This window comes from Pteropus medius, unplaced genomic scaffold (genome assembly GCF_902729225.1).
Source record: "Pteropus medius unplaced genomic scaffold, Ma_sr-lr_union100, whole genome shotgun sequence".
Taxonomy (NCBI): Eukaryota; Metazoa; Chordata; class Mammalia; order Chiroptera; family Pteropodidae; genus Pteropus; species Pteropus medius.
The window spans coordinates 4,777,876-4,800,470 of NW_024344370.1; the positions used below are offsets into that span (position 1 = coordinate 4,777,876).

The window sequence follows — 22,595 nt, forward strand, 5'->3', positions numbered from 1 at the left end:
TTTGTGGCAGTCACTGGCTTTACCTCCATAAAAACTCATCAAAATTGAGGTACAGAAGAGTACAGTACAGAGTACAGGCTCTCTAAAATGAACATTAGCTAGTTCATTAATCCTAGAAATATGTGAGCATTTCCAGTCTAGAACCATGAATCAAGTGCCCTGGACACTGTTTTATCAGAGAACCAACACACAAAAATAGATGAAGATTAGCAATCACCTGGATGGGAAATGGTAAACAGTGCTATGTCCCGAGGACTAGTTTAACTTACAAGTGTATATAATGAAATGTCCAATTTACAGATACTATGAGGCCTTTGAGAAGTCACAGAAGCAACAGACTCAAAAAGCATACCACTGATGGAAGCTATGGCCAAAATGGGTAAGGTCTAGAAGTCACTAGAGAGACTGCTCCTACAAGGGTCTCCTTCTACCCCTAAAAGCCTGAAATACTATGCAGCTCTCACATAACATTTAGCTCCACTCTTGGCTGCATTCGAAAATCCCCCCCCGCTGAAGGCACTTATATATATGTCTACCACAGACCCCTGCACATCTAGGCTCTTTGGTGTCTGTGAATAAAGAATGTGGTTTTAGACAAGTAACCAAACAATCCAGGTGTCTGTTTTCATTTTATCCTCTTCTTGTCCTTATACAAAATCTGGACATCATATGCAATCTGATCACTGCATACTAAGAATGATACTAGACAGAGAAAGCTCTGGTAAAAGCAAATGAAATATGGGGACAAACTTGTGAAAATAGACTAAAAGAACTTCAGCTTGAAAACATGAAGGCTTAGGGAAGATATTTCTAGTGTCTACTAAATTATGAATATTATAGGTAAGACTAGTTTACCATATAGTCTGTCAAGAAATGTATGATCAGAATGCAGATACCATGTCTTCCTAAAAGACATAGTTACCTAGCATGGTGTTTGAAACATAAAGACAGTCAATAAATATTTCCTGAATTAAATTGGAAAGTATAATCCTCACTTTGGGATAGTTACCATTTTATTTTAAATGGAAATATAGAGGATTTAGAGAAAACATTTTATGTACCAACTTTATTATTTACCTATCAAATATTTACTACATCTAAACCCAATTTAGTAGTGGTTAAATATCTACCCATGTGTTATAACTTAAAATTCATTAAATAAAAATCTATTGGTGGCACATATTCACACGAACCAAGAAAAAAAAAAAGATTTCCAGATTTTTATTTCTGGAACTGTACACCAGGTATTAAAGTACAACAAATACAAAATAATGCTCAAAAAAATCAGTGTTTATGTACAAATATTAAAATCAATGCAACAATAGCAACTTCCTCTTGAACATCTGATACTAAAACTTGTTCTGATTGTCACTAATTAATCTCATACAGGGTACTTATTTCAAACTGGGACCGTTGTAATCATTGGTTATCTAAGAGGTATTTTAATATCTACCATATTTAACAATAAAACTAATAGTTTCCTCCTTTTAGTGAAAAAATTAAGAACTTTTTAAAAAACATAGTAATGTCAATATTTTTATAAATTATTTCAATTTCCATTTGTAGACAATGTGCTTTGAAACTCTGGGCAAACAATCTCCTTGGTGGTCAGGTTTATTCATTAGTTTACATTCAAAGTTGAAATATTTACTAGAGACTTTGGTTAAATTAAATAGTATCACTATGCTCTATAAGGTCTGACGTTCTCAAATATTTATGACCCTCAATTTTAAAAATTAAAAAGGAAACCACCGCACAATTCTTTGACCTAATTGTACACACTTTAGTATTGTTTAAACAGTATTCTACATCCTTCAAGTAAATTCAGCAGTTGACCATGACAAGAGGAAAACTGAACATTTAAAAAGCTAGCATGAAAAAGATGAAATACGACTAACAAAAGTAAAGTATTGCTATAATCACAGCACCAGTTACACTTCTAAATGAATCTACTGTCCTCTTCAAATTTTCTGTACATAAAATATATATCAGCCAACACTGCAACTGCTCACCATGGATTTTTGGTTTGTTCATACAAAAATAATGCAGCAAAGGAAAAAAAAAACAAAAAGAATTTATCACAGTTTGTTATAAGAATTGTGCTTAACACTAGATAATAAAGGCATTATTGTTTCTTCATATGATTGCAAATCAGTTATTTTCATGCTCTCAAACGCAATTCTTCTAATAAACAGTAACAAATTCTTTGTTAAGATGCTTAACGAAGAGGGAAAAAAACAGGAAATCCAGCTTTTAAAAGAAAATTCAATAAATAGCTATTTTACATGGATAAAGTCATAGTGGTACAATTTATGAATGTCACATCAAGCATGCACAAAAATGGTATTATACATGGCAGAAGCAGTCAGAAAATATTGAATTAGATCTAAAAAGGTATGAAGAATTTACACATATATACAAAAATCTTGCAAATTATTGCCTCATTTTAACAAGGAATTAAAAGTAAACGTTACCAGCTAGTTAGCACTCTCTAAGAGGCTAAAATCAGATTGGCATTTTAAAAATCTATTTTAACTAGCCGGAATTTATTTTTCTCTCATATCATTTTCTGGATTTTGGTCAAAAAACTTTACTTAAATAACTAAAGTGTCCATTCGACTTGCTGATAATCAAAACTTTAGATAAGAAACACTGTTTCCATCTTATATCAAGATCTCAGCAATGCATAGATAAACTGAATATATTACTGCATCAGCTACTGAGAATGGGCATGTTCATTTAAGTGCAACTGGTATTACCATTCAGTCATCTTTGTGTAAATTATTTTATACAGACCAGCCCCTGTAAACCCAGAGTGAAAATTAAAATTATAACAATTAAAGATTATGGCCAGTATCTTACTAAATTATAAAGTTGTACTGATTTTTAACAAAAGGAGTAAGGTTCAAAGTTTAGCACATCACAGCAATAAGAAGCTGACAACTTGGATAAATATCTGAAAGCAACATACAGCCCAGGCTACCCATTATTTACTGTGTGCATACAGGAATGCTAGACTTCAGATGTATAAATTAGAAACTGATTTTAAGTTATTAATTTATCTACTTTTGTCCACTGTGCTAAACTAAATTTTATACTAAATGTGCTACTGCGTAAACACTTCAAAGCAATCTTCATTAAAATGCTGCAAAGAAAAACAAGAATACACATCATCCAAAACTAAGGATGTCATTGCAGTTCACAGTTTGTATAATAAATACCCTCCCTTTCCGTCACTAAGGTCACTACAATCTATCTACTCATCAGCACAACCTTGAAGTGACTTATACTTACAAATATCAGCAATGCAGCCAAACATTTGTGTTTTCTGCAAAGCAAGACTAGTAAAAAATTGAAATTTTTAATTAAGGCGGTGCAAAAAAAAAAAAAGTAAAACTGTTTTAACTAAAATATAAAAGCAAAGCTTATTACATCCTAATACTGTATTACATATTGTTTGAATTCACCTTATAACTTAAAGATGCATATCTATAGAGCAAAAATGGCCAAAGTTTATGACCATGGTTTCTCATTCACAATGTTTGCAACAAAAATAAAAGTGAGTTTGAGATGCATCTGAATATCTATCACTTTTTAAAACTTAAAGTGGTAACGTACCATTCTATTTCAGATAGGAACTCACATTTTTCTTGCCAACTGTTCAAGCTAAACAAGAGTTTAAATATACTTCAAGGTTCTACTGCATTATGTGTTCAATCTAGAACTCCCTCCTAAATATTAACACTTTGAACTGCAGTGCTACAAACAACTTAAGAGGTGTCTCAAAATGTAAACCATTGAGTGGCAACATCCTAGGCTTTGTAGACTGTGCCCTGCCAGTCAACTGCCTCAGGATAAATTAAATTATCAATGACTGGTATGATTTTTACAATTACAATCTTGACAATGGTGGACAAAACCCCATTGGAATACCACATCTCAAACTGCCAAATTTTTAGCCAATAAATGAAGTTACACAAAAATCTTCTGACGATAAAATGACAGATTCTGTATAAGGTAGCCCTGGTCTAGTATTTTGAAACAGGATCCAAGCAAGCGTCTTCATAATTTGCACACAATTCCTCGTGCTGGCTTCCATAAAGATGGACTTGCTGTTTTGTAAACTGAAGTGCTCTAGTTGAATAACATGAGAGAAATTTCCATTTTAAAAAAATCTTTGCATGTTTGTGCAGTTTAAAGAAACCTACCCCTGCTTTTATTTAAGAAAATAAAACCAAAAAAATGCTACATTTAGCAGGGATCAGGATCGGTACCTGTAAACATTGTTATTCCACTGCATCCATTACGGCAAAAGGAATTTACATGAAAAGAAGCCATCCGTTCAGTTCAGAACATCTGTGCTGGTTTTGAGTTGGTGGCCTCTGTCTACAGGTTTTAAAACTGGGAGTGAGGGCAGTGGGGAATGGAAAATAGAAAAAGAAGGGAGTGGGAAAGAGGTATTGGGAGATGAGGAAGAGATAAGCAGAGCTTAAAGCTGCACCACAAAGTTCAATCTTAGTTCCCAAATCTGCTGAGTTCATTTCCACATTTATGGATTGAAAAATGAAAATACTCTTGATAAATCAAGATATAGTTCTATACATACTGACATCACTGATGTCATAGTGAAAAATGTTCAAACTTCCAGTGAAAGACTAAGCAAACCTGATACTTTCCTCAAGTTTACTGGTACTGCACACCCACTGTTTCCGGGCCCCTCACTTGTGTCACTCAGAGTGGAGGGCGGTATGCTGATGCAGAGCGTGGGCACTGATGAAACCATTGGTCTCATTGGCAGACAAACTGCCAAAGTCAGCCACAGAGACAGCCATTTTGGCACTGGTGATGTGATGTGTGTGATTTTCAAAGTCCACACCCAAATTATTTACAGAAACCTCATTCATAAAGGATTCAGGAACAGCAATGCCCATTTTTAATCTCTTTGCTGGTCTTTCTGACTCTTCACTGCACATGTTCATGGAGTTGAGCTCTGAATGATAAAATCCAGTCTCAAATAAATTAAAACAATCACTTTCCCCACTGCTGGGCAGGGAGAGCAACTCCTCCGTTACAACAGGCACATGATTTACTTGTCCTCGGGGTGTGCTGCCCAGTGGAGGAAAGCTATCATCCAAACAACTCACATCAGTGGGATTGCAGCCGGTTGCTACACTGTTGGTCAAAGCTAAAGAAAAAAAAAGAAAGAAAGAAACAGTTTAAGTAAACGATGCTATGTCAGGAAACAATTTTGGCCCAACTGAAAAAAATACAAAAATATGCCTATTTAACCTGTTAAGTCACTGGCAGTGAAAGAGTTGAGAATGTTAAGCTGTTGATCGGGAATAGGCTCAGGTCGGTTAGAAGTTAAGGCTGAAGAATTTACTGTTCCACCCAAAGCTTCTGTTTCATCCACCAAACGATCCATATAGTCCCTGAAAAACACACCCCAATAATTTTATAACTGCATATCACAGTTAAAAAATCAAAGTTCCTGAAGTCAAGCCTGCAGTACTTACGTAACTCCAGGGTGATGGTTGTATCGTTTCTTTCCAAATCTTGTCTGTTGGGCAAAGTAATCATAGCGTTCAGATTTCTTCCACATATAGTAGAATGCTACACATTCAGCAACTGTTCTAGTTCTCACCTACCCAAAAAAAAGTTGGATTTTTAGAAGCACACCCAACATATTTTTAATTAACCTCCCCCCACCCCAACACTGTACCTTCAATCTATGGGACATTTTCTATCCTCCCAATTATGAAATTCTGAACATTTTATCAGTGAACTATCTTTACATTTACACTACTTAATAATGAGGCTACCTTCAAAAGCCCGAGGATTTTTATCTAAATCATAATGTATTAGTTTATAAAATAAATGTGTATCCAGAAATTCTCTCACACTTGTACTAAAAATCCTAAAAAACTGACATCCCTTACTTTTCTTCCTTGAATTCTCACTGTGATTCTGACTACAGCGATTCTGACTACAGCGGGGTTCCTTCTTAATCCTGACGGGTCCATGAATGGACTTCACTGGAATCTCTTAATTCATAAAATTAAATGCAGGTACACTTTTCTGAAAAGAAGGACTGCAGCTTCATCAGACTATGAGAGTTCCATGACTCAAAAGAGATTAAAAAACCTTGGAAAAGAAATCGGCACTCTAACTGCATCTTGAATTTAAGATGATTTGTTAACTAAAAGCAAGTTTCTTTCCCCTCATGAATTTGGCACTTAGCTCCAACAGAGTTTGGTAAGAACGACAATAATAAAATCTGGGCCTCATCAACTTAGCTTCACATCCAGACCAGGGATCCTCTAACTACACATAGCTATAGGTACAAGTTCAGACATACAGACAAAATTCCATATCTTTATCCAATAAACATTTTCTCCACTGCTTAATCAGTACCCAATATGAAAGTTTTAGTATCTCTATCCTGGTTAGTGAGCATGATATAGGATAATATACAAAAAACAAAGTATATCTTTCAATAAATATTACTAACTTTAAGTCCTCACAGAGAATATAGAATTCTTAGGGACAGAAACTTTTCCTGTCTTATTCACTGATATATCTCTAGAGCTTAAAACATTTGATAAATGATAGACCTAAGCTTTTTATGAAATGAATAGATAAAGTTCATAAGTCACTGTAAAACTGATGTTTTGGGAGCAACCCAAACTTCTTTAAAAATATTTTATCTATTCACTAAATTAAACACTTCATCTCATCTCTGAGAAAACATTAGGTTTTCATAAATACAAAAAAACATGAAACTATTCAACATCACACCGGAAGGTCTAGCTAATGCAATAAGACAAAAAAAGAAAAAGAAATAAAAGATATACAGATTGAGAAAGAAGAAAACTCTGTTCACAGATGATTGTCTATACAGAAAAATCCCAAAGAATCACTCCCTCCCTCCTCCCCCGCCCCACCAAAAAAAACACTCTGGGAACTAATAAAGAATTATAGCAAGGTTACAGGATACAAGATTAACATACAAAAGTCAACTGCTTTCCTATATACCAACAATGAACAACTGATATTTGAAATTAAAACAATACCATTTACATTACCATCCTCAAAAATGAAATACACAGGCATTAATCTAACAAAATTCGAGCAAGGTCTATATAAGAAAAACTATGAAATTCTGATTAAAGAAATCAAAGATGACTTAAATGAAAAGACAGTCCACATTCATATAAGTGACCAGACTCATTATTATTAGAATGTCAGTTCTTCCCAACTTGATCTACAGATTGACTCAGTGCAATCCTGAACAAAATCCCAGGAAGTTACTTAGACACAGATCTTACATCTTTCACAAAAATTAATTCAAAATGAATTATAGACCTAAATGTAAAATGCAAAACTATAAAGTTCTTAGAAAATAACACAGGAGAAAACCTAGATGACCTTTGGGATGGCAATGACTTTTTAGATACAACACTAAAAATACAATCTATGGAAGAAAATTTGATAAATTGGACTTTGTTAAAATTAAAAACTTCTACTCTGCAAAAACACTGTTAAAAGAATGAAAAGACAAGCCACAGACTGGGATGAAATACTTGTAAAACACACATCTAATGGACTGTTATCCAAAATATACAAAGAAATCTTAACACTCAACAATAAGAAAAAAAAACGCCCAATTAAAGAATTGGCTAAAGATCTTAACAGATATCAAAGAAGATATATAGATGGCAAATGAGCAGATGAAAAGATGCTTCACATCCTATGTTATCAGGGAAATGTATATTAAATCAAGATACCACTACATATCTATTAAAATAGCCAAAACCTAAAACACTGATAACACCAAATGCCGGTAAGGATGTGGCAAGAGGAACTCTCATTCACTGTGGGTGGGAATGTAATATGGTAGAGCCACTTTGGAAGACAGTTTGGCAGTTTCCTACAAAACCAAACATACTCTTATCATACGATCCAGCAATTACATCTACTGGTGTTTATCTGGAGGTGAAAACTTATGTCCACAGAAAAACTTCCACACAGATGTATATAGCAATTTTATTCATAATTGTCGAAACTTGAGAGCAACCAAGATGTACTCCAATAGGTGAATGGATAAACAAAGTGGTATATCAATAGAATGGAAAAAAAAGAAATGTGATATCAAATAGAGGATAATCTGGTGACTGCTAGAGGGGAAGGGGTTTGGGGGACTGGGACAAAGGGGTGAAGGGTTAAAGTACAAATTGGTAGTTGATAGATGGTCGCGGGGATGGGGAACAGGGCATATGGAATGCAGTTAGCATTAATGTAATGGCTAGGTGTAGAACCAGAGGAGAGAAAGAGCAATCAGGGGATCATTTTATAAACTATATAAATGTCTAACCAATGTACTATGTACTTGAAACTAATAATAAAATAAAATTTAAAAAGTCAGAAAGAAAAAAAAAAATGTGATAAAAGAAATGAGCTATCAAGCCATGAAAAGACATAGAGAAACACATATTGCTAAGTAAAAGAAGTCAATGCAAAAAGACTACATGCTATGTGATTCCAACGATATGACATTCTGAAATGGCAAAAATATAGACAGTAAAAAGCCAGAGGTTGGGGTGAGGAAGGAGGAAGGTGGGAGGAACAGGACAGAACAGGTTAGAGCACAAGAGATTTTTTAGGTCAATAGAACTATTCTGTATGATATTATAATAGTGGATACATATCATCATAGTTTCATCAAAATCCACAGAATATATATCGCAAAGAGTGAACCCTAATGTAAACTACAGACTTCAGTTAATAATAATGTATTAGTACTGGTTCATTTATTGTAACATATGTATCATACTAATGTAAGATACTAGTGAAAGCTGTGTATGTGTGGGGAGGAGTATAAAGGAACTCTGTATACTTTCTGATCAATTTCTCTGTAAACCAAAAACTACTCTAAATAAAATGTATTAATTAAAAAGAGAAAGGCATAAAATATTGACCTATCCACCTAAATACTTCGGACCCTATGTTCCTTTAGGATGAAGGGAGATAATAAATAAAAAAGCAAACTTTAAGGAGACTTAATTCCAAACTATTAGAAAATACACAAATATTTTTTAAAAGATACACTTCATTTTTGAAAGTAGTTTTAGGTTTACAGCAGACTTGAGCAGAAAGTGCAGAGTTCCCATATACTTCTTGTTCCCAAACATGCATAGCTTCCTCCACCATCAACAACCACTACTATCAACATCCCCCACCAGAGTGGTACATTTATTACAATCAATGAATCTACACTCATCTTTATCACCCAAAGTCCTTCATTTACAGCAGGGTTCACTCCTGGTATTGCATATTTTATGGATTGACAAATACATAATGACATATATACACCATTATAATATCATACAGAATAGTTTCACTGCCCTAAAAATCCTTGGTGCTCTACCTTTACATCCCTCCCTCCTTACTAAGCCCTGGAATCATTGATCTTTTTACTGCCTCCAAATAGTTTTGCCTTTTCCAGAATCATACAGTATTTGGAACCATACAGTACACAGCCTTTTCAGACTGGCTTCTTTGGCTAGCAATATGCATTTAAGGTTCCTCCATGTCTTTTTATGGCTTGATAGTTCATTTCTTTTAGGAGCTGAATGATACTCCATTATATGGATATGCCACCGTTTACCAATTCACCTCAAAGGACATCTTCACTGCTTCCAAGTTTTTGGTAATAAGATTAAAGCTGCTATAAACATTTCTGTGAAAGTTTTTAAATGGACATAAGTTTTCAACTCCTTTGGGTAAATATCAATGAGTACAAGTGCTAGATTGTATGGTAAAAGTATGGTTAGTTTTATAAGAAACTGCCAAACTGTCTTCCAAAGTGGCTGTACCATTTTCATTCCCTCCAGCAATGAATGAGTTTCTGTTGCTCCACAATCTTACCAGCATTTGATGTTAGTAGAAACCAATGTTTCTTCAGCAACTTGCCGAAGAGAAACATTTTTGAGGCCATAAACTTCTCAACAGTTTAGAAAGAAAGTCAAGGAAAATGGTATAAGAGTACGACTTCCTGAAAAATAGAGTAAATCCATTTTCTGTAAGTAGAGTAAGATAACTGTATATATCAAGAGATAGGTGAATAAAGTATTAGCCATCTCATGAGCAGGTAGTGGCACCTATGAGTAAATCCCAGTCATGTTTAGGAGCAATATTAGAAATGTTAACGGCAGGGAAGCACCAACAAGTTGCTGCTTCTTTTCCTACTCAAGTGACTTGAAAATTACTTACTTATATTCATTGTAATTACTGAGAAATTTCTCTGTATTAATTTGTTCAACTTACCTTATTCTTCTGTATAAGATGAAAATCTTTTCCAAAAAGCATGAGTGCATGTTCAAAGCTCCTGCATTCTTCCTCTGTCCATGCAGTCATTCCCTCTAAGGAAATTTTAAAACAAAATTCACTGGCCTCAAAAGTCTTATATGAATCACCGATTTACTTTCAGTATGTTTTCCCTATTAAGGTCATAAATACACAGATTTTCTCTCTCTCCACACACACACATACATACACGTTCTATATGTTGGGAGATTTCAGTTAGGATTATCAAAAATATGTATACTATAAATCTTTTCAAAAAGTCTATAGTACCAAAATATAAACACTTTTTTTTCTCTGCATGGTAGAATAAGAATTTAATGTTTTTCTATAATTTATGCTGGTTAGTTTTCTGATTTTTAAAACAGTGAGCATATATTTTTTTAATTAGAAAAAAAGTTATTTCTTGTATGAAAAAGAAGCCTTATTTTGATCTTACATTAAAACCATAATAAGTTCTTTAATTAGAGACCATAAGTAATCGATTCATATTTATTTAAAGTCAGTTTTCAGAGTGTTATACTCTGGAAATACAAAGGAAATAAGAAACAGCCCATGCTCTCAAAAGACTTAAATCTCATTCAACATCCCAGCAGGAATTGATGGTAAATTCAAATGTAGTTAGGGGCAGAGGAGACATGAAGTGCCTCACTCAATGACAAGGGACCAGGTGCCCAAAGACATTAATAGCAGTCTTCCATAAAGTGAAGAACAGTTTGAAGGAAGAAACCAGCATTTTAATTTTAACAGTTATGAGAGCTTAAAATAATTTTTTCTTTCAAAGAAGTAGCTTTTACAAGGAAACATTTCAGTATAGACTATCTCAACCTACAAGTTTAAATGTACTGTTTTCAGCTTTTACATTTTCCCAAGCCATTTGTATTACTAAGTATTACTTCACTCTACATATCCTTAATGAAAACTATGGGGCATGCAATCCATTTACATAATGACAAAACTACTAAAATTAAAGTTAATCATCTTCCTTGACACAAACAAAATAAAATCTAAGCATTGTAAAAATATTATTAAATGATTACTAAAAATACACTTCTTGCAATTCAATGGAATATATTATACATATTTCTCTTTTAAATCTTTCATTTCCTTTCATCTCCTGTCTTTAAAAAAAGAAAGAAAGAAAAAAAACTTTTTTTTTTTCAATGAAATCATAAAATCATTTTTTTTAATTACTTTGGATATATTGTCATCTCTGGGATATGCTTTGTTCTTTAACTATTTCTTCAAGAAAATGGAGGTGAAAGGGGGATAACTAATTTGTATTTGAACAATCTCTAGTACGTCTAAAAATAGAGGGCAAGAAAAAGGAAAAATTATTTGCTATGAAGATGATCAGAGGTCTTACAAATGTTATAGGAATGCTCTGTCCTTCAGATACTTTGCTTATTCTAAACTCCAAATGACCATCCCTGCCATTTCCCTCTCTTGATCCCAAGTGTTTCTCACCTTGAGATGTCTTTCCATTGCAGCAGTACCTTTCAATTGCTTCTTTTATATTATGGTTACACTTGAGAAGTTCATATAATGCCTAGGAGAGAGGGAAAAAAACTACTCAATAAAAACAACCAAAGGTTGATACTTAACAGCATTCTTAAAAAGAGTGCTGTATTTTAAAAGTCCTGACAAACACTGGCTGAAATGTTCTCTAATTACAGAACACTTTAGGTTATATTTACTTATATTTAGTCTACACAACTACCCTGGCAGACTGATTCTGGCAACCCAAGAGTTCATTATTCATCCTCATTTTACCTCTCAGAAGTCATCTACCAGTATCATTCTTGACTTTTTTCTTTATTCCCAGGCCTTCTGAGCTGGGGGAATTTCCCTATTTTATATAATTTTTGTTGTTGTTGTTGGGAAAAATCAGAACTATAGTCTTCTCTCTATATCACCTACTTCCTGTTCTGAGAGTTTTAATAACAGGGATAGCAGCAGACCTAGAATAGAAGTATGGGTAACTTTACTGACTGGGATTCATAATGGTCTCAGTTTTTTCCATCTACTATGAAGCGTGTCATTTTTTTTAAATTAGAATTTCTCCCTATTGTTTGAAGACAGAACTCAACTGAAAGTTAAATAATAATCTACCTTCTCAAGTTGTTTCAAGAAAGGAAATAGCAGGTCAGCATCAGTAAACCTATTAATACATCAATATGTTCATAATCAATATAATAACCAATCATTAAAAAAACAATCTCAACAGCTGCTAAAAAAATCTGATAAATTAGTATCTACTTCTAATTTTTAAAAAGACAAAAACTATTAATAGTTATAAGTAGACGATTACTACCATACTATAATAAAGATAGCCTACATCAAACCAAGAGCTTGTATTATTCTTAATATAAAATCCTCACATATATTACCTTCCATCAAAACCAGGCCTCAAATCACTATTACTACACCAAATGTCTCTGAGAGTTATGGCTAATATAGTAAGACACAGAACAGTAATAAAAGATAAAATAATGGTAAGGAAGGAAGAAAAGTATAATTCAATGACTTTTAGACCAGAAAACCTAAGAGAAACAACTGAAAATCATTCTATTAGTTTTAATAACTAGAGAAAAAAATCGAAAATAATATTTCTCTATATCAACAATATACAATTACAAAACCGAGATCCCATTTACAATAGCATTAAATACACATATACATATTTAAAAGGTAGTGAGGAATTAATTAGATGCATGTAATGTTCAAACACACAGAAACATTTGAGTGATTTTAAAAAAGTCAAATAAACAGGAGAGTCAGACCATGTTCTTGAAATGTAAGGGTTAATGTTTTAAAAGTTCTACTTCCTCCAAAATTAATTTATAGTTTTAATGAAATATAATACAAAAACCCAATGGGATTTCTTTGTGACAGCTGACAAAACTTTGAAGTTCAGCTGGGATGGCTTCTTTATGTTACCTGGAAATTCAAGTTTAAGTCTACCTACTCATTTGTCAGGATCACCTAGGTTGGCAACACAGAGTGAAAAGGCATAGGAGAGAGGCAAAATGCTGTTAGCGGGCAAAACAAAGGTTATTCAAAAAAACCCTCAATAGGCAATATTCACACCCCCGCGACACAGAATCAGGAGTGTTCTGCATCTACAGATACACAGTGCTTAACAACTGCTCGTAAAGCAAATTTATACAATCTGAATATAACATTACTTTTAATCACTTCCTGAATGAAGTTCGAGAATAATCCAAAAATATCTTTATCATAAAACCTAAAAGTCTAACCATAGAGAATGTTTAAATAAGTAATATTATAACTATAGTCTGGAATACAGTCATCAAGAATGAGGTATTAAAGAATTCCTAATGTCAAGAAAAATAAGATTAAGTGATTAAAAGGATATAACATGGTATCCAAAGTAAGGTATGTGTATATGTATAGAAAAAAAGATATGAAACAATATAGAGCAATTACTGCTAGATCCTGAGATTTTTTTTTAAACTGCTATTTTCCTAGTTTTAAAAACCTATCAGAAAAAAAGCTAGCCACTTGACACGTAAGAAATATTTGAATCAAATATAAGAAAATCAGTAAGATACTACTAGTTGGCTGTTGTTTCAACAGAAGTTGAAGTATACCTGTTCATTATCCCTTGTGTGTGTTCCTGCAGAAATCCTATCCATTATTTTTTCATTTCCAGTTCTTATTGAGGTCTCAACAAGGTATTCCTTAACTTTGCTCTCCAAAACCACACCAGGACGCCAAAGTAACTGGTCTTCATTTTCATACGCTGTTAAAGGAAATCCCAATAACACATTAAAAATAGTGTACATACTCAAAGATGTATACAAACTGTTCCTCCTCTTCCTTGATAGGCTATTCAGTGGGACAAGTAACTAACTTTGAGAATATTAATAATTTGATTATCTGGCAAGTTGAGCCTTTCATTGATAAAGGTTTAAAAAAAAAATTTTAACTTTATTAAGGGCCAAATGTTCCAGTGGCTAAAGCAAGTAGCTTTTTTGGCGGTTAGATTTACTAACCAACCAGAAGGTTTTCTGTGCCTAGCAAACGTCTTATATTCTCCTAATGAGAGGGTAAAAATAACCTGTGTGAATTCTTTCATAATCTCAACGAAATTTTCTACTGAACTCCCAAAATGGCTCCATGAAATGTCTCTAAGTTAAAAATTGACAAACAAAAATAAGTAAAAACCAAAATATATGCCAATAATGAAATACCTAAGAAAGGTATATTTTTCCTTTACTGATTTCCTCCCAAAAGATGAATTTTTATTTACAGGAGATAGCAGATTAATCAAAAATAAAAAAGAATAAACAGTAAAAGAAATAAACTTTCCATAATCTCTTTAAGAGAGGGATGTATGAATAAGCAAAATATCACTGAAACAGGTATATATTATATTAATGTACACACTGCTGCCATACTCAAAACTTCTACCTCACACAATAAATACAAATGGCCCAAGTATTTTTCTCATTGCTTCAAGTGCAGTCCATTCTAAATATAGCTAATAAAAAATTTCTTGAGAGCTCACTATGTACCAGGGACCATGGTAAGTGCTTTATGTTCACAATTGTATAAGGTAGGCATTATCATTCCCAGTGAACAGGAAAGTTAAAAATAACACGTGCCTATGAAGCAATGAGACTGACTTTTACGTTAAGTTTTTAGAACCACTTTACTCTTTGGTCAAAACCAAAATAAATAAAATAGCTTACAGTTATTCTCTCAAAAGATAGAGAGGTACACTTTCCCTCCTGAATGTATGTGTAGAACTAAGAGAAGATTGCCTCCATTATGTTTACTCTAAGAACCAACAGGTGCTGAGCATTTAACTGGCTCCAAGGGTTTCTGCGGCATTTGGGTGGTAAGAGTGGAGAGGCTCGGGCATCTGAAGATGATCAGCTATCGTTTGCTGCCTGAAAACAACTGTCTTCCACCACTTTGAAAGCAATTTAGGGAAATGGTGTTGCTAAGGGCTGCCACGGCTAATGACCCCAGGGTGGCCACTTCTCCCTTCCTTTAAATGGGGGATGACTTGAAATAGAGGAAAGAAAGAACAACTCAGGGAGTATTGTGTCGCTGTGCTGTTTTGCCCTCATAACCTCTCAAGGCTGTATCGACTCATTAGAAAAAAGGCCAAATCCATGTGGGCAAATCTACTTGGTTTCCAAGTTCAACTAGGAAGGTATAACTGTATTTTTATTTCTCGCCACTTCAAACCTCCATATTTTTAGAACCAACTATAGTTGAAATCTACCAAAAATGTGAAGAAAACTAATTACACTTAAGGAGGAGTGTACAACAAAAAGAAGCAGAATCCTTATATTCCACTACCTTCTCTTTCAAGGCTGGGGCAGGATAATTTCTTCTGGTTTCTTTTTCATTCAAGAGTTTTCTAAGAGGATTAATCCCTAACATTCTCATTACCTGGAGTGATAAGATTCTACCCAATTCTACTGAATCAGGACATAGGCCACGCAGCTGCACCTTAAGAGGTGCTCTACTATTTTAACAGGTGCTGAGCCTACTGGCCAAGAAGCACTGTACAGAGAAAAAGGTAATTCTCAGAGTCTCATGGTTAATTTTGATATATTATTCCTAAGTCAGACCTACATTTTCCCTGACTCCAAATCTATCTTTATGCCACCAAGGCAGGTTTATAATCAGATATTTAAACTTATCAAGGGGTAACATGGCCTACCAAATATCATCATAACCAAAAGCCTTCCTTACCTTTATCATTACCATCATACTCTCCAAGATAAGGGGGAATCTCTGCCTGATATTGTAAACCAATCATTATTTCCTGCAGGAAAATTCAGAAGTAAAAACAACTTATTATAAAAATAAATACTGGAAAAAAATTCCAACTCATTAATCAATTACTACAGGTCAAAAGAAACTTCATCTTGCGACAAAAAAAAAAAAAAAAAAATTCTTAAATTATTTCAAAAATGTTTTAAAAAGCTACATTAATACTTTAGTCCAAATGGTCTACTAAGTTATGATAACTCAACTTACCTTCCTCAAATCTTCAGGTGAGTTACCACTATCTGTTTCAACATCTTCGACCTCTGATTCCTTATCCCCATCACATGTAGTATTTGCTTAAAAGAGAAAAATTAAATTTTAAAAAAGTTTTTTATTGCTTGTTTTTGCAGCACCTATAAGAGTGTCTGCACATAGTATTTATAAAAATTTGTTGAATAAATGAGATCAACACAAATATACTAAACCTCTTGTACTAGTTCACACATTTTGACAATAGTCAAAACAAGACACCGAAAACACTTAAGATAGTATATAGTATCCTTATAATTATTTAGTGTTTGATCAAGTAGTTTGGGAAGGCAAAAGGCAAATCACCTTATGGTCACCTAAAAAAAATATATAAAGTACTGGAGTTCTAATTATATTAATCCATACTGAGACACATACCAAGAGGTACACATAGTTATGTTTTTGTGCATGCGTGTATGTGTATTTGAATGTTAACTGAGCAGTCTGTCTACCACAGGAATACCTGAGAAATAAACAAGGTTGCAAATAAGAAATCTTTCCAAAGATCTTTTAAATATTACTAATAAACATTAAGGGATAACACCAAGAATTAAAAGGAAAGGATTAAATAAAATTTAATTAAATAAATCACTTAAAATAAAAAATACTTTGAGCAATTAGGAGCTTTCAAAACCAGGAGAGTAAAGAAGTCCAAAAAATGTCTATAAAATTTAATGGTTGAACTAAGATGGATTACCACAGCAACAGATAATTCTTGAAAAAGAAAATAGCCTTGAAAAAATAAGCAAATGTTTTAATTTTCAAACAGAATATTAGTTGACCTCTATCCCTATAAAAAGGTTATATAATCTTATTCAGATTATAATAGCATTTTATTTCAACCAAGTAAAAAACTTAGACTACTTTGGCAAACTATTAAATGTAATAAAATGTATACAAGCTAGATTATCAATACTACTATTAATTAGTAATGACTGGGTTTCTCACATCGTAAAGGCCTAGGGAAGAAATCGGAAGTTTCATGGGAAGTCACAGATGGTGTCAGATCATCTGCAGAAGACTGAGTTTCCTCGTCATCACCCGACAATAGGTCTTTTGCTATTTCTTCCTGTAAGAATAGAAATACAGTGCTAGAGTTAGAAATAATTATATCTCATCAGCTTTAAAAATCTTTTTATAACATTATTCATAAACTTAAGGTGTTATGATATAATTAAAAACTAGTTGAAGCTCTCTTAGTTTTGAGAATTTGAAATTCAATAATTTACTTAATGTAAGTACATAACATTTAATTATAGATATTTAATAGCTATACTATTATACATGCATAACAAACAATTTGCCTAATTTATGGATATGTAGAGAGCTTATCTGAAGCTACGGGCTAATTTTTAGTGAATTTACAACAAAAATCATCTTACTTCTAAGTAGTTAACAATTGAACTAACTTTCTGCCAACATAAATAGTCAGTCCTCAGTATTTGAGGGCTCTGCATCCACAGATTCAACCAACCGTGGAATAAAAATACATTTTAAAAAATGTTATGTTGTTGCTGATGTGTATTATGTAGTTAGGTCTACAATGGTTGCTTCTGTACTGAACATGTACAGACATTTTTCTGTCATTATTCCCTAAACAATAATTGTTACAACTATTTACATACCATTTACATTGCATTAGGTATTCTAAGTAATCTAAAGATGATTTAAAGTGTACGGGAAGATATTCATAAGTTATATGCAAATACTACACCATTTTATATAAGGGACTTGAGCATTCTCAGTTTTTGGTATCCAAAGGGGTTCTGGAACCAATCCCTCTCCCCACAGACAACCAAGGGACAACTATAAAACAAAACCTAAAAAAGTCTCCAAACCCTTACGATAATTTAAAAAGTTCAACTAATGAACAGCTCTGACTTGTGAATAATTTCAAAAGAAAAAGGCTTGAATTTTTTTTTGTAAGTGTATAGTCATCCTTGTGCCTGGTACATAGTAGGCACTCATTATTTGCTGAGTTATTATGGTCATTAAGGTCTGTGGTACATTAATATCACATTTGATTGAAAAGTGGGAACATAACTCACAGGAAGAGGTTCCAAGATGTGGATTCCTCTCCCTGCCTGAGATCGGAAAGGCGAGGGAAGCTTTCCAGGGATCTGTTAGCAGAGACAGTGGCTGTGTAAATTTTCCTCAGCAGGGACTAGGTCTTCCCCACAAACAACCTATGTTAGAGATGTATCACCGAGGGCTTGGCTGCTACGGCTGCTGTCACTCGCAGAGCCCAAAAAAACAGAACTTCTCTTCAAACACTCCATACCAAAGCCAGCTGGGTTTGAAGGCTTGTAGGGGATTTATTAATCAATGCATGCAAGTGTTCACAGGATCAAAAGAATTTAGGGCAAAACCTAAGTTTAGACAGAAAGTATCTACATAGGAAAGATGGAAAAATTATGGAAGAATACTCAAACATGCAACGTATTATGAAGCTACTACTACTTTTAAAGTACTGTGATCAAAGTCAAAGAATACTTAAATCAGTCACCAAAATGATAACAGCAATGGGTTGATAAGTTTCATTTCAGAATTATGAAATTTTTTAAATTAAGGAAACTCTAAAAAAGTCAGTGGTGATGTAGCTGGAATTTTTCTTTTGAATGACTGTACTTACTTTGTCTAGTGTCATATCTGGTAGTTCATCTGCAAGTTCACTTGGGGAGCTATTTGTACTGGAATTTGCAACTGCTGGAATTGTAGGTTCATAGCCATAGAATGCCAGTAAATCTTCTAGAGGCATGTTTCCTTCCTATCAAGCCAGGGTACAAACATGAACTTAGGAGATGTCACAATACAGAAATGCAGATAAACTATGATACCCTTAATGTTCATAACGTGCATTAGCAAGACAGCAGTATCAAATCAAAGCCGAGTTTTAGTTTTTCTTTTTTGCCTATTGCTAGAAAACAGTCTCAAACACCTAGAGCTGTTATTAGTACATTAATATAAGCCTAATAATTAATATCTTAGTTTTTATTTTCTAGCATCAATCACTTCATTTTTCAAAAAACTCCTCAAATTTTTGCTTTCATGAAGACTTTTTTTTTTTTTTTTTAGCTTTCACACTGGTATAAAGGTTTTCCTTGAAAACATTTCTAATTAATCAGTCAAAAACTTCATGTAATTTTCAGCTTGTTCCCCCACAATTAACAGTTTACCACTTGGTTTATTCTTCATGTTAATTAGGAGATACCTGATAGGAAACCTTTACTCAGCATTTACTAACATCAACAATATTTATATATTAATGTTCAAAACACAATTATCCATTTATAATCCTTTTACATCTATCTTCTATACTTCCCCTCTCCAAAAGCTATCTAGTGAAATTTGTATTATTACCACCATCTAATAGATGAGAAAACTGAGTCTTAGTACTAGGTTTGAATCCCAGGATCCACAGTCCTCTTACTGGCTACATTGCTTTGACAAAATTACATACTCTGGCTATACTGCTGCCTGTGTTATGAGTATCTATGCATGCCACATGCTGACACCCAGTCACTGTTCTTGCCCCGACTATTCGATCTGAAAATAAGTATTGTACAGTTGATCCTTGAACAACATGGGTTTGAACTGCATGGGTCCACTTAGTCATGGATTTTTTTCAACAAATACATTGAAAAAATTTTTAGAGATTTGTGACAAATTTGTGAAAAACTCACAAACCTTATGATTTTAATAACATTTTCTATTCTGTAGCTTACTTTATTATAAGAATGCAGTCTATAATACATACAGAATATATATTAATTGACTGTTTATATTAACAATAAGGCTTCTGGTCAACAATAGGTTATTAGTAGAGATTTTAGGGAATCAAAAATTATACATGGTTTTTGACTGTGCAGTGGGGCAGGGATCAACCACTCATAACCCCCACAGTGTTCAAGGGTCAACTGTATTTTTAAAAATATTTTAATTCAACTACTAAAGTGTATGAAACTATTTATAATTATTCGAATAAGTACAAAACAATATATCCACAGACAACTTAATTTGTTAAATCTTTTTAAGATGTATGTAATGTAAATATTTTATTTTGCCATCAGTTATTTTAAAAAATGAAACATATTTGCCTGAAAAAATATTTTTAATATGTTTATGTCAATCTATTAAGAGATTCATTTTTAACCCTTGCTTATTGGTTTAGTTTAAGACAAAATATCTAAGTCATGAAGCGAACAGCATGAAAATGCTAACGCAGAGTGTGCAAAACATGCCCACAACTGGTCACAAAGTATGCTGAGATGAGCCAGTGATGACTCCTAGAGACCAGCTAACTGCCCACCAGGATCCACAGAGAATGCAGGAGCTGGGGAATCTGGCTCTCACCTTTACAGGTATGGAACTTACACTTTTCACTGTGCCTGATTAAAGCAGACTCATGCTAAATAAACAGAATAAAGTATAGAACAGAAAGTGCCAATTTGTAAATTTGCAGTGGGAAATGTGCCTTTCCAATGACCACACCAATCATGTCACACATAAAATCCTTTTAGCTTGAGACTGAAATCAGTAAAAAGCTGCTTTGGTAGCAGGGAGTTAACGCACATTGAGTTGTATGGTCAGGATGGACAGAGGTTCACTTAATGCCATGGGTAAGCCTCATGAATTAAAGAACCCCTCAAAGGTGACCAGAACTAGATTTAGAATCTCTCTAGTACCGCTCCTTGAAGAGTCCATGCAGCCCATCCCCTCTGGCTCATATTGGTTATCATATAATAGAAGACTAGGCTGCAGTGTTTGCCAACCACCTGCCAGCAGTATTTGTCCAAAATCTCACAGTTTCAGATTCCCTCCATGAGCTGCAGAGATGAAAATCTGCACTCATCATACATGCATTATCCACCTTCCCATCAATACAGCATTTATTGGGTTCTATCTGGTACTGGGCGGAAAGCTACCAGCTATGAATATAGAAATGTAGAATATAGACTTTATAGAAAAATTCCTACTTTCAAGGAATTTAGTCTTACTAAAAGAGATTGATAAGTTAATAACTATAATATACTGTGATGGCTGCAATAATTGATTCTGGAAATGGTGCTATAAATTGGTGGGTACAAAGAAGGGAAGACTTACACTCTAGGAATAATGGTATAGGGTAGGGAGGTACCATACAGAGGGCAAAGACTGAGCTAAAACTTGAAAGATGAAGAAGCATTTGATAGATGAGGGTTGTGTACTAGGGATTTGTCTGTCATCAGAAACACTGAGTAGTGACTGTGTGCCAGGAGGCCACTGTGTCAGGTGCTCTATGAAACACAGATCTTACCTTTCTACCACTCACAGTCTAAGGGGATACTGACAAAACACAAATATAGAACTACCAATTATTATGAATACAAAGGAAATAAACAGAGTCCTGAAATACAGAATAGTGTAGGAGGCCTATTTTCATAGGGCCATAGGAGAAGACGAGGAGTATCCTTTATTCCCAGGACAATAGGAGGCCCCTGGAGAATTATAAAAAGAGGTGATGACTTTATTTCTTCTTAAATGCTGGCAGCTACAGGAAGAAAAGTTTGGGGAGGCAGAGAGCTAACAGTTCTTCCTGGGAGATCATATAGGACCATCATGCTGGGTTAGGGTAGGGATGTATACACAGAGGAAAGTGAAGAGATAACACATATTCTGAGGTGCAATCAAATGGGTTTTCGGATGTGGGACTGTAAGGGAGAGGGAAAGATGACTCCCAGATTTCTATCTAAGCAATTGCTTAGCAAATGGTGGTAACTTTTACTAATACAGAAAAGACTAGAGAAGGGAAAGAGCTTTAAAGAAAAAGTTAAGAGTTCTACACAGGGCACAAGTTAAGTTTGACAGGACAACAAAATATCCAAGTGGAAAAGTCAAATTGGCCAAGAGCCTGGAGCTCAGAGGATTAGGCTGGGCTAAAGATATAAATCTGGCAATCATTAGCATCTAGATGATATTTAAAGCCATAGAGCTGGTGAGCTCACTCAGGGAGAAGGTAGAGAAAGAAGGGGATATATGCTTTCAGAACTTTCAGATGTATTACCCTATAGGCAACGGGATATGTCTAGAAATTTTAAACATGATTTGCGTTCTGGAAATAACATTCTAGGGAGAGTAAAGAATGAGAGCCTGAATTAAAAAAGGGAATTATCCAAGCGAAATTTAAAAAA

At 33.9% G+C, this 22,595-nt stretch overlaps 1 protein-coding gene across 3 annotated transcripts in view; it reads right to left on the reverse strand.

The window, feature by feature from the left end:
- Positions 1-1,202: 1,202 nt before the first annotated feature.
- Positions 1,203-22,595, reverse strand: part of MIER3 (MIER family member 3) — a 31,344-nt gene continuing 9,951 nt past the window's right edge. For 2 of the 3 annotated variants that reach the window (XM_039869971.1, XM_039869969.1), the window contains exons 4-14: positions 19,058-19,192; positions 18,474-18,545; positions 17,374-17,494; positions 16,387-16,472; positions 16,099-16,171; positions 13,977-14,128; positions 11,830-11,911; positions 10,327-10,421; positions 5,517-5,644; positions 5,290-5,432; positions 1,203-5,185 (exon numbers count right to left, since the gene is read on the reverse strand). In XM_039869971.1, coding sequence (XP_039725905.1) covers positions 4,728-5,185; positions 5,290-5,432; positions 5,517-5,644; positions 10,327-10,421; positions 11,830-11,911; positions 13,977-14,128; positions 16,099-16,171; positions 16,387-16,472; positions 17,374-17,494; positions 18,474-18,545; positions 19,058-19,192 — 1,545 coding nt within the window. In that variant the 3' untranslated portion in view covers positions 1,203-4,727. The remainder of the gene's footprint in view (positions 5,186-5,289; positions 5,433-5,516; positions 5,645-10,326; positions 10,422-11,829; positions 11,912-13,976; positions 14,129-16,098; positions 16,172-16,386; positions 16,473-17,373; positions 17,495-18,473; positions 18,546-19,057; positions 19,193-22,595) is intronic. The other variant, XM_039869970.1, reaches the window with a different exon arrangement.